At 38.9% G+C, this 12,731-nt stretch overlaps 1 protein-coding gene across 11 annotated transcripts in view; it reads left to right on the top strand.

Annotated features, from left to right (window-relative positions):
* Nucleotides 1–1,399: 1,399 nt before the first annotated feature.
* BTRC (beta-transducin repeat containing E3 ubiquitin protein ligase) overlaps nucleotides 1,400–12,731 on the top strand; it is a 199,680-nt gene continuing 188,348 nt past the window's right edge. For 3 of the 11 annotated variants that reach the window (XM_070752861.1, XM_070752858.1, XM_070752869.1), the window contains exon 1: nucleotides 1,400–1,624. Coding sequence is in view for 7 of the 11 variants with exons in the window: in XM_070752858.1 (XP_070608959.1) it covers nucleotides 1,577–1,624 (48 nt within the window). In the remaining 4 variants the exon portion in view is untranslated. The remainder of the gene's footprint in view (nucleotides 1,625–12,731) is intronic. The other 8 variants (XM_070752859.1, XM_070752860.1, XM_070752863.1 and 5 more) reach the window with 5 other exon arrangements.

Genomic DNA, 12,731 nt, shown 5'->3' on the forward strand with positions numbered 1-12,731 from the left:
TTATCTTATTACCTTTCAGCAGAGGAGGGTTCTTTCTGGTTTGGACCATTTCGCCCAAACCGGTAGCAACTCGCTGGTGATGTCATGGAACCAGACCAGTCAGTGTCGGTCCATGGGAGCTGCCATCTTTTTCCCCCCTTTAAAAATAACATTCCCCCCCTGCCCCCCCCCCCGGTTTTCTTCCTTTGCACACGCAGAACCTTTTGTGTGTGCATGCTTGGAAGTGGGCCCACTCTCCTGCCCCTGTTTTATACGAACCTGTATTGCTTCTTCTGAAGCCCCAGATGCTCAGCTCCTCAGCTGTTTTTCTGGCTAGTTTTTCACTACTGAGCATGTACTCAGGACAGGACTAATTAATAGGATAAAAGAATCACTGAGGTATAAGGGACACTTTGGTCAACAAACCTAATCCACAACTTTGTTTAAAAATCCAACTAAAGCATTTCAAATTGAGTATATTCCATCATATACTTGGTAATTAATTTTGCTGTTGATCTGGTGAATTAGGTCTTCCTGTTAAAATCTTTTCCTAACATTCAGCTGGAATTTACTTTCCTGTAACTTAAGATCCCTATTCCTCATGACTCTCTAAAGAAAACAGGCCAATGAGTAAAATGATATAGTACTACAGTATACTACCAGTTATTTTGGGCAGGAGACTAAAATGGTTGCAATTGGAAACAAGAGTCATTGCTATTGCAAACCTTTTTTTTTTGCATGTAGAGGTGATTAAAGTGAGTTCCTCTGTTTGGGTTGGTCTCAAGGTGCTACACAATAAGTTGGGTTTCAGATCCACTTGAGTTACTTGAGCCTCAGCAATTATTTGATGGTGGATGTATGTGTGCTAAAAACAATCCTAACACCACACACAGCACCCTATTGGAGTCACTTTTTCTTCAACAGCTAATTAAAAACGTTAATTCCCTCGTTAAATCCATATATCATGCCAAGCCAGGGTATATTTAAGCTAATGCTTATTGAATAAACACAGCTGGTGTCACACAATATATTAACACAGCATATGTTTGTACATCACAATGGCTGATCCATAAGAGATGCTAAGCCAAATGCATTCTTCGGTCATGTACGCAAAACCCCAACAGTATCGTCCTAAAATTCAATTCACACTGTCTCGTTAAAAACACACACACACACACTTCAGTTTTCATTAGCCTTTTCTCTTTCGGGCTAGGAAGATTCAACCCGAAGTCTTCTCTTCCTCCCCTCTACCTATTCCAACTACCGTATTCAACCGCTTCTATGAGCCCCCACTTTTGTGCTCGATTAAAGAGGCGATTAGTGCAGCATTTCCTCTCGCGCAAGGGTGGCTGGGAAATGTAGTGCTTTTGGACACACTCGGCTGCTTCTCAGGAGCTCCCGGGAACTACATTTCCCATTTACATGAGCCGGAGAACAACGGACCTTTCTCTCTCTAACAGCGCTGGCTGCGGCCTTGCACTAAGTGAGAAAGAGAGAGAGGCAGGCTTGGGGGAGGGGCGGCGCTAGGCCCAAGGCCGGCTGAGGCCCGGAGGTGGCGGAGGAACGGCAGCTCCACCAGAAGCGAATTGGCGAGGCTATGGAGCCCTCCGAGGCTGTGGTACAAGAGAAAGCCCTGAAATTCATGGTAAGAAGGAAAAGAGTGGGGAGGGGATTGCAAGGAGAAGGGGGTTGCCAATGGCTGTCGGCTGGTAATGGTAGTAGGGAGCCGAGGAGGAGGATGGAGACTTGTGGAGAAGAGGAGATTTATCCGGGTTAACAACTCATAAGGGCAACAGTTATCTTTTAAAAGAGTCTAGAGTAAAACAAACAAACATACATTGAGAAATTGAGATTCTTACGGCATAATGAGAAAATTAAGGAAACCTCATAGGTTTCTCCATCAGGGTTTTTTGCATAGATGGTCCTCAGTTGTAGCGGGTTTCCAATGGAAAGAAGTTCCCCTGTTTGGATTTTCTTTCTGTTTTAGTTTTTTTTAGTTTTAAGGGATTTTATAGAAATCTGGACTGAAGGCCTGGCTTGTATAATGAAGGAGCCCAGAAGGCTGAGTTTTGGATCAGAACATTGTGAGGCTGGGAGTACACATTGGAGGATGGGATGGGATTTAGGGAAAAAAATGAAAATGCTTATTATTTTGTGTGTGTGTGTGTGAGGCTTGATTAGATTAGCATCTGAACAACACAAGGTAAGAAGCATTTTATACAAATGTTTTTTTTAAGGTATCTAGGTGTCTGCACCTAAGGTGCAGAAGAATTTGTGTAGTCTTTGGTGTCAAAGAGGTTTGCAAGTTATAAAGTGTATCATGATAGGAAGGTATTTTTTATCAGTAAAATGATGAGTTCTGTTTTAAATATTGTATGATAGAATTTTGGATTAGCAACATTGTATTGGAAAAAATTCTATTTGTGAGAAGTTTTTTAAAGGCTAGATAGGTTGTTGCAAAACGTAACCAAGGAATATAATCTCTGATGTACTGTATATGTTTAAGGCTGTTATTCTATTATGAGCATTCTTTGTTGCCTTATTGCATCTTGGTATCACATGACAGCAAAAGCTAAGGACATTCTTCTTTGTAGGTACCCACAAATTGGTGAGTTTGTGTAGAAACTACTACATTTCCACCCTCATTCCCCTGAAACCATATGGTCCACTTCCAATCTTATAGTGTGTTGTAAGCAGAGGCATCTCTGAGTAGAAATTGTATCTAAAGCAATATACTCTATACCCGATCTACCTTTCTTCCCTGTTGCTCTAAAGCAAGGGTAGGCAAAGTTGGCTCTTCTATGACTTGTGGACTTCAACTCCCAGAATTTCTGAGCTAACATGATTGGCTCAGGAATTCTGGGAGTTGAAGTCCACAAGTCATAGAAGAGCCAACTTTGCCTATCCCTGCCCTAAAGGCTTTCATCCTGCTTTCCTTGATATGGCAAGAAATCTGCATTTCCCAGGCATCTCTTTTGGACCAGTCACTCTCTTACAACTCAATTCAGTCCACAAAGTTGTGCAAAAAAAAAGAAAGAAAAAGGAGGAGGTGGATGTGTGGAATATGTTTGCTGCCTTAAGTAATTTGTATAAATAATGGTGGATACAAATAAATTTAGCCAATAACCACTATGTCCAGTAACTGCACTGGTACTACCAATTGCTGAGTTTGGAGAAAGATAGCCCACCCAAACCAAAATGCTGATTAGTGGTTGGTCTGCCTGTATGGCAAAGCAATAGGCAATGTTTCATTGCATCTAGTGACATGTATTTTTCCTATAAAGCTTGCAAGTGTTGCATGTTTCTTAATTTTCATATTATACAATTTAAAGGTAATCTCTCAAAATTTGGGAGAAACAAACTGTAAGGCAGTGGAATTATGGTGGGAGAAAGCTGATCCTTGCAAGCATTGAAAAATTGTCTGTTCTCATATTGAAAACAAGAGGGAAGAGATAAGCATCAATTTCAGAAAGTATGAAGTTAGCTGAATAAATTTACAGGGTTAAACTATTGCAGCTGTAAGATGTGATTGATTACACACTGCCAGAGTATGTAACATAAAAGTAATTTTCAGTGTCACTAAATTTTAAATTCGAGATTTGGAAGCTAAAATCTATTCTACTGCCTAGTCCAGGTAATACCTTTGAAGAGGCAAATAGTAGTTTCCATCTAAAATGTTTTTTTGTTACCCATGTTTGAGTACATAACCTGTTTTTTTATAGAAAGGGCATCATGAGTTTGATAGTCTAGTTATACAGTATTCCCTCGATTTTCGCGGGTTCGAACTTCGCGAATAGCCTATACCACGGTTTTTCAAAAAAATTAATTAAAAAATACTTTGCGGTTTTTTTCCTATACCACGGTTTTTCCCATCCGATGACATCATACATCATCGCCAAACTAATAATTTTTGCAAATAAATAACAAAAAAAATTATTGTTAATAAATATTTATGTTTATAAATACAGTATCAGGATCACTAAGTGCCTTATTCAATGGTGAGTACCAGTAATAATGGTGAGTAAATGGTTGTTAAAGAAATGGGAAATGGTAATTTAGGGGGTTAAAGTGTTAAGGGATGGCTTGTGATACTGTTCATAGCCAAAAATGGTGTATTTACTTCCGCATCTCTACTTCGCGGAAATTCGACTTTCGCGGGCGGTCTCAGAACGCATCCCCCGCGGAAATCGAGGGAACACTGTACTTCCTTTATTGTGATATATTCATGTTAATGAATATGAAGTATGAGATGTTTTCTCCCACATATGGCTATTGTATCTACCATCTGAACAAATAGATTAATGAGGGAAAAGATTCTGCCCTTCATAAGAAACATTCCTGACTTACTTTTTTTTGGAATACCATTTCTGTATAGATTTGGTGTACAGTATTCTTAAAAATACCTTTACTGTATTTATCTTCATAAAACACATTGAAGAAATGATTTTTTTTCCTATAGGAAGAAGGACCTCCAAGTATTTTTTTTTGTAATTTAAATTTTTTTAGAAGATTGCAGATTCTACAATTAGTATGTTTTTGATTTTTGAAATGTTCTTAAAATCAAAGTGTTGAATATTTAATCATTGGTTATATGGGCTATACTTGATTGGCACAATACTAATAAAAAGTTAATTTACCTAACAGTTAAAATAATTTAGCAAGCAATTAACAAGCAGCTACTCTACCCTTTCCTCTTTTGGTCCTTGGAAGACTACCAGGTTAAATCAATCTCAGATAAACCTTGAGTTACCATTATAAGCTTTATTTGTGAAGTTTTCATGACAAATCTTCACCAATTTATGGCATTGGGTTTAAAAGGTTTAGGGTATGACCATTTTTTGTTTTCTGATTCTGCATACCATCGCTTGTTAATAATTATTAGTAAAAGTACTTGTCATTCAGCCTAATGAAAACAGTCAACAAATGGTTAACTAAAAGGCAAGATTAGTAAATGTGACTTGAATGTTTTCAAATTTAGTTCTCTGGTTTTTCTTTTGAAAAACTTTCCAAGTAGTAGCTGGAAGTACAACCTTTGTCTTTTCCACCACTTGTACTATTCTGGTGCTCTTATTTAAATGGGGCATAAATTGTTGCTTACTTTGATATGATAATTTTGCCCCTGTTGGATGGCTATGAACATAGGCTGGTGAATGGGGATCTTCTGACCTACATTATGTGGTTATTGGAGGAAAAAACTTTCCTCTGGAGGGACAGCAGATCATTTTGACTATTTTGCCTAATTATACAGTGGAGATGAAGGCAGAGTTCTTCAACTCTTGCTTTTTTTTTGCCTTTATTGTTTGGGATACTATAATCAGGAATATGGAAAAGAGCAGATGGAGACAGCAGTAAACTCACAAGCATCTTCAGTCAGCCAGTAGGGACTCAAGTGATTTTTCCTCTTATCCCTCATTCTCTATGCTGCTCCTGGGCATTTTCACAGAGGTTTCCTTGCATTCTAGAAACTGGTAGTTGATCTTTTTTGCCTGGGTGTGAATGCATATGTTTGTGTATGGATCTTTTCAATTTTTCTCAAAACTTTGAAGGTCATAATATCTTCCTCTAAGAAGAGGACAAATGTGATGAATGTTCCATGCAAGGAGAAAACTTTCATTCAGAGTTGGTGGGGAAGGAGAAAGTAAGAAAGCTAAAAGAAAGGAACAAAACTATCCTTGAACAGATAAAAGATAGCCAACCATCCTTGCTGTTATGTCTTCAAAAGAAACCTGTTAACTTTTTTGTGGTATGTGTCCAGGTGTCTGTATTGTGGATTGATTTGAGTTGCATCAAAATGTTTTTCAGTAGAGAATTCCTATTACAGTACAATGCAATGCCCAATTAAGTGCTTTTCTCTTGATTCCAGGTATGTTGGGTAAGCATAGGGAAAGAGCAACTCTGCTTTCTGGTTCCTTGATATATGAGTGCCACAAGCAGAAAAAAACCACTGCATTAACAGTAATACAGTGTTCCCTCGATTTTCACGGGTTTGAACTTCGCGAAAAGTCTATACCACTGTTTTTCAAAAATATTAATTAAAAAATACTTCATGGTTTTTTTTCCATATACCACGGTTTTTCCCGCCTGATGACGTCATATGTCATCACCAAACTTTCATGTGCCTTTAATAAATATTTTTTTTAATAAACTTTAATAAATAAATATAGTGAGTAATAATCTAAATGGTTGCTAAGGGAATGGGAAATTGCAATTTGGGGGTTTAAAGTGTTAAGGGATGGCTTGTGATACTGTTCATAGCCAAAAATAGTGTATTTACTTCCGCACCTCTACTTCGCGGAAATTCGACTTTCGCGGGCAGTCTCGGAACGCATCCCCAGCGAAAATCGAGGGAACACTGTACTATTAAATTCTTTCAGGTTGGGACTATTTTTAAGCAAATAGTTTATTGACTAGTTATTATTGAGTATACAAATTCTGTATATACCAGTTTTCATCAGAATATAATTAAACATACATTTCTGAATAATATCACACTGTAAATAGAGGGTATTCTGAGGATGTAGGCTGAGCAGTTCCAGCTTTTCTATAATAAAAGCTATATTTATTTAGCAAATGGGCATAAAAACTATAGAACAAGTTGAAAAGAGTTTCAGAGGTTATGTGAATGCTAGAACAATATCATAGATGGTGTGTATTTTCTGTAATTTAACCTGAATTGGGTCTTGGATCTTTTGGTAATCTTTGAGAAGAGATGTTTTTTCCCCCATCTTCTTCATATTGAATCATTTTCAAGGAATCTTTTTATTAACTTCTCACACTGATTAGTTGTTTGACACCAATTCTTAGCATTAATAGTGATCATTATCATTGCCCTTCAAATGTTTTTGAGGATCTTTCCAGTTACACAGCTTATTCGGAAACAAATATTTTAGATTACTTTCATGGATTAGTGTATGATGGTACTATCCTGAATACTAATACCCTCAAGGGCATCACTGTTGAAAATGTGTATTTCATCCATATTGCTGTATGCTGTAAGTTATAAATTATTTGTTAGTTTTAAACAGTCACAATTAGCTGCCCCGAGTCTTCGGAGAAGGGCGGAATACAAATCTAATAAATAATAATAATAATAATAATAATAATAATAATAATAATATATATATATATAATAATAACAATAATAATAATAATAATAATAATAATTATTATTATTATTATTATTATATGGTATATGGCTTGTCTCAGATATGTCTTTAATATTGATGATAGGTTAGGAGCTTCTGCAGCGGAGTTTTTATCTTTCGACGGATAGGAATTGGTTTATGAATCTTTCATTCTTGCTGGATAAATTGTTCAACAAGCAAAGAGAATGATCACTCAGCTTATTACAGGCAATTGGCTTCAGAAATAATCTTGAATGTCAATTACATAGATATTTCTCAATTTTCCTCCTATCATTTCTAGTTCAATTTTCTCTTTATCATAAAACTGTAAAAAATATGTATGTCCATAGCAAACTTATATTGCAGACCAGGGTTAGAAATTTAGAGGGTCCTCTTCTGAATTGAGGTTAACATTTATTAAAGTTGCTGTTCACTGACTTTTTTGCTACTTATTTTTCTGCCAGATTAAGAAATGGGGCAAGGCTCATAGTAAATCTAACTCTTGTCAATTTGGGGGGCGGGGGTTGCATTTGTTTTTTGTTATCTCAAGAACACAACAAAGCATGTGAAACATGACTTTTTAAATTTTTACCAATTCATTTACTAGTTGTGGCTATAAACTTTGCGCGCAGTGAAATAATATGTGGTGTCATTATAGTTTGTGTATTTCTGTGTATTCTCCTTCAGGTTGTCTGTTTCAGTACATTCGTTGCATATGCTCTGTCCTGGGTCATATAGAAATAGAGGGACTTAGAATGGAGCAATTGACAATGTTTTGAGATGCTTCCTAACTTCCTATTCCACAGGGATTTTGGGGAGGGGGGCAATTTTTAATGAATTTGTTAATGTATGAGCAGAGTAATCCTTGTTTACCAAGGTTGTGCACACACAGAAACGTTTAGATTGAGATTAGTTGTGAATACTCAGCCACACACAGATATACAGTAGTACCTCTAGATACGAGTTTAATTCATTCCAGAATGGAGCTCGTATGTCGATCAGCTCATATCTGGAACAAATGGCTTTAGACTTTGTTTTTCCCTGTGGAGATAACCAGAAGCAAGGATTCTTGCGCCACCTAGTGGAAGCTCGGCTCGTATCCCAAATTTGAGCTCAGGTCTGGAACAGAAATTTCACTCCCATCGTGACTCGTATCTTGGAATACTCGCATGTGGAGCAGCTCGTATCTAGAGGTACTACTGTACTATCTTGAATTAAAGTTTACTTTGAGAAATAGCATATTCAGATAAACAATCTAAAGCCATACACATAATAAGTTAGAATAACAATCCAAATATTACCAATTACATAGTCTTTCTTACCAGTTGTCTTTGATATAATCAGTAAACAAAGATATGAAACCTAAACACATTTTAGCTGTAATACATAACTAAATACAGAGAGATTGCAGAGCTAACCTAACAGTGAGTAGCCATTAACAGTGAGTAGTCAGACGAAGAGAAACAGAGAGGAAACTCCAGAGAAATAAGCTGTGAACTCTAGCTCCCTCTTGTGGTAGTCTGCAACACCCGCAGCCAATATATTGCCAACCCAACAGTTATGGACAGAGTTCTAACAAAAATATTTTTCCTTTCCACCCCTAGTTAATTCAGTCCATTTTTAAACTCTGACTTTCTTTTGCATTCTTACCATATCAGATTTGTTCCTGCTCAGTTTAGTTTTTGGAGAATTGTCCTACTGGTGGAGTCCTGTGCTCTTCTACGTGATTTCTTTCATTTTATTTATTTATTTATTTATTCGATTTTTATGCCACCCTTCTCCTTAGACTCAGGGCGGCTTACAGTATGTTAGCAATAGCACTTTTTAACAGAGCTAGGCTATTGCCCCCACAATCCGGGTCCTCATTTTACTTACCTCGGAAGGATGGAGTCAACCTTGAGCCGGTGATGAGATTTGAACCACTGACCTTCAGATCTACAGTCAGCTTCAGTGTTCCAGACCTGAGCTCAAATTTGGGATATGAGCCGAGCTTCCACTAGGTAGCCCTTGAAAAGCAGTACAGGTAGTCCTCAATTTACAGCAGTTCATCTATTGACTGAAGTTACAGCAGCATTGAAAAAAGTGACTTATGATCATTTTTCACATTTATGACCATCGTAGTATCCTGTGGTCATGTGATCAAAATTCAGATGCTTGGCAATGGACTCAGATTTATGACCATTGCAGTGTTCTGGGATCATCTGACCAACTGTTGCAAACTTTGGACAAGCAAAGTCAATGACGCCGCCAGATTCACTTAGCAGCTTGTTGTTATTAACTTAATGGCAGTGATTCACATAACAACTGTAGCAAGAAATGTTGCAAAATGGGGCAGAATTTCACTTAACAAATGTTTCACTTACAACAGAAATGTTGGGCTCAATTGTGATTATAAGTTGAGGACTACCTGTATATCTGCATATCACCAATTGGTATGAAGGTATATTTAGTGAATTGGTACACACAGAATAGTTTAATTAAACAATTGGAAGCTAAAATACACTGTGTGCAGGGAGGTATACAAGTTTTTTTAGGGGAAAATAAAATTAAACACAAACTGATATAAAGTGAGAAAAAAATGAAACAGAAAGCTAAAAGTACAAGAAGAAAGTAGAAGAAAATATAAACATTATAAATTCAAATTATAAATTTACTTTTTATGCTTACAACATAATTTTCATTTTTCTAAAGTCCTGTCTAATCATCCAAAACATAAATTGTAAATCTTTTTTTCTGTTTCATGCAAAATGTCTAGAAGGTGCTTCTGGTCATCATTAAATGTACTATATAATCTTTTGTCTTTTCAAAGAAGTTGATTTAATCATCTCATTAAGTTCTATCCATTTTACCAATCACAGAAAGTCAGTATAGAGTTTCACATTTTAAAGAGACAATCTCATAAAGGGGATAAGCGTAGCTCAATAGTCTAGAGCAGAGGTCCCCAACCTTTTTTGCACCAGGGACCGGCTTTAAGCTAGACCAATTTTCCACGGCCCGGGGGGCGGGGCTTTGGTCATATGGGGGTGGGGTTATGGAGGGGTGGAGCTTAGTGACGCAGCCCTCCACACTTCTCCACAGGACGGGGAGAATCAGGAGGCTCCTTTGGCGGCTGGGGGCTGCCTGGCTTTGTGATTTTGGCTGGGGGGGGAGTTAGGAAGGTCCTACTTCTCCACCCCCCAGCCAAAAATTCAAAGCCTATCTGCTGGATACGGGCGATGAGTGGGACAGAGCGGCGCGGAAGCCTCTTGCAGCAGCTGCTACAGCCACCGGCTTCCGCGCCGCTCGTCCCACCCATCGCCCGTATCCAGCAGAAGCTGCTGCCTGAGTGCTCATGGCCAGCGGGATTCAAAGTGCTGGGGTGGGGGGTGTCCTGACAGCCCCCCCACCCCAGTGCTTCGCCTCCTGCTGGGACACCCCCCACCCCAGCACTTTGAATCCCACTGGCCAAGAGCACTCGGGCAGCAGCTTCTGCTGGATATGGGCAATGGGTGGGACGAGCGGCGCGGAAGCCTCTTGCAGCAGCTGCCACAGCCACCGGCTTCGGCGCCGCTCGTCCCGCTAATTGTCCGTGTCTGGCAGAAGCTGCTGCCCGAGTGCTCTTGGCCGGCGGGATTCAAAGTGCTGGGGTGGGGGGTGTCCCAGTGGGAGGCGAAGCACTGGGGTGGGGGGGCTGTCAGGACACCCCCCACCCCAGCACTTTGAATCCCGCCAGCCAAGAGCACTCGGGCAGCAGCTTCTGCCAGACACGGGGAATGAGCGGGATGAGCGGCGCTGAAGCCGGTGGCTGTGGCAGCTGCTGCAAGAGGCTTCCGCGCCGCTCTGTCCCACTCATCGCCCGTATCCAGCAGATAGGCTTTGACTTTTTGGCTGGGGGGGGGGGAGTTAGGAAGGTCCTACTTCTCCCCCCCCAGCCAAAAACTCAAAGCCTATCTGCTGGATACGGGCGATGAGTGGGACAGAGCGGCGCGGAAGCCTCTTGCAGCAGCTGCCACAGCCACCGGCTTCGGCGCCGCTCGTCCCGCTCATCGCCCGTATCCAGCAGATAGGCTTTGAGTTTTTGGCTGGGGGGGGAGAAGTAGGACCTTCCTAACTCCCCCCCAGCCAAAATCACAAAGCCAGGCAGCCCCCAGCCGCCAAAGGAGCCTCCTGATTCTCCCCGCCCTGCCCGACGCCCCACCCTGTCCTGCATAATGTCCTCTGCTGGGAGGGCAACGCCGCCGCGGACCGGCTGGAAAACCCCAACGGCCCGGTCCCGGTCCGCGGACCGGCGGTTGGGGACCTCTGGTCTAGAGTCTAGAGTCTGTGCCCACTTTTTTTTAACTGAAAACTTCAAGGAAGTTAAGATGTTAGATATTATCCTGAAGAACTAAATGGAATGATAAGGAGCAACTTCGGCCATCTGATTGCTTTTTGGCAAATGGATATTTTATGATTGCCATGGCAATGATTCTATATGTGTAGTTAAAATATGTTCTCAGATCTGCCTACCATCTAGATGGATGGATGGATGAAAAATACATGATAACCATTAATGTATTTTTTTTTGGGGGTGTGTGTGCATAATTTTTTTATTATTTTTCCACACCTTATAGAGATTTAAATTCATATACCTTGAATTACAATACAATACAATATAATATCAAATGCCAAATTCTTAATCCAATTTTCCTAATTATTTATCCAATTTATTCTGGTACATATCATTCATCCTGTGCTACCTCCTTTTCAAATACTATCATCCGGATTTCAGATATTATTTTTCGCTTTGATTTAAATTCAAGATGCTATTAGCTATCTAAATTCCTCTTGGCTATTTGCTGTTTTTCTATCAAAATTATGCCGTTGTGCTTCAGTCCATTTCTTGTATTCTTACTTAACTCATTCCTGTTTTTTAAACCCTCATTTTATCATAGCTGCCCTTAACAGAAGAGACTTCCAAATTTACTTCTTTTGCCAGGAAGGAAAGAAAAAAAATACCGTTCACAGCATGTCTTAATCTAATTATAACAATATCAATATACATAGGAGGAAGGATTGTTATTAAAGATTTAAAATATATTTCCTACTTGCTTCATTCCTTTCATTTCTTTCATTATACTGATATATCATTTCTACTTTAACAAATCAAAATCATTATTTACCATATTATTCTATTATTTTTCAAGAAAAGTATCTTCCATTAGAAATCCCAATATAGTAATAATCTTCCCTAATCTATAAATTCCACTGCCAATCCCAGTGTAATTATCTTCCCTAATCTCTGCATCACTGTTATACCCAGTGAAATAATCTTCCCTACGCTAATTGTTTCTACTGTCAATTGCAGCATGATAATCTTCCCTAATCTATATATTTCCCTAATCTATATGTTTCCCCTATTCCCTATTCTATATATGTTCCATTGTCGAACTGTGTGATAATCTTCCCTAATCTATTTAATTCAACTTTTACTTACTCCATCTGTCTTTCACTGTCATACCTCACGTGGTCAATACTAGTTATTATCCCATATTAATCCTCCTTAAATAGTCATAACTTATATTATATTATATAATATTATATTCTTTTTCCCTTTCCTCCTATTTTATTTATCACTATAAATCACATAATCAATTTATAATTCAAACA

This window comes from Erythrolamprus reginae, chromosome 5 (genome assembly GCF_031021105.1).
Source record: "Erythrolamprus reginae isolate rEryReg1 chromosome 5, rEryReg1.hap1, whole genome shotgun sequence".
Lineage (NCBI taxonomy): Eukaryota > Metazoa > Chordata > Lepidosauria > Squamata > Dipsadidae > Erythrolamprus > Erythrolamprus reginae.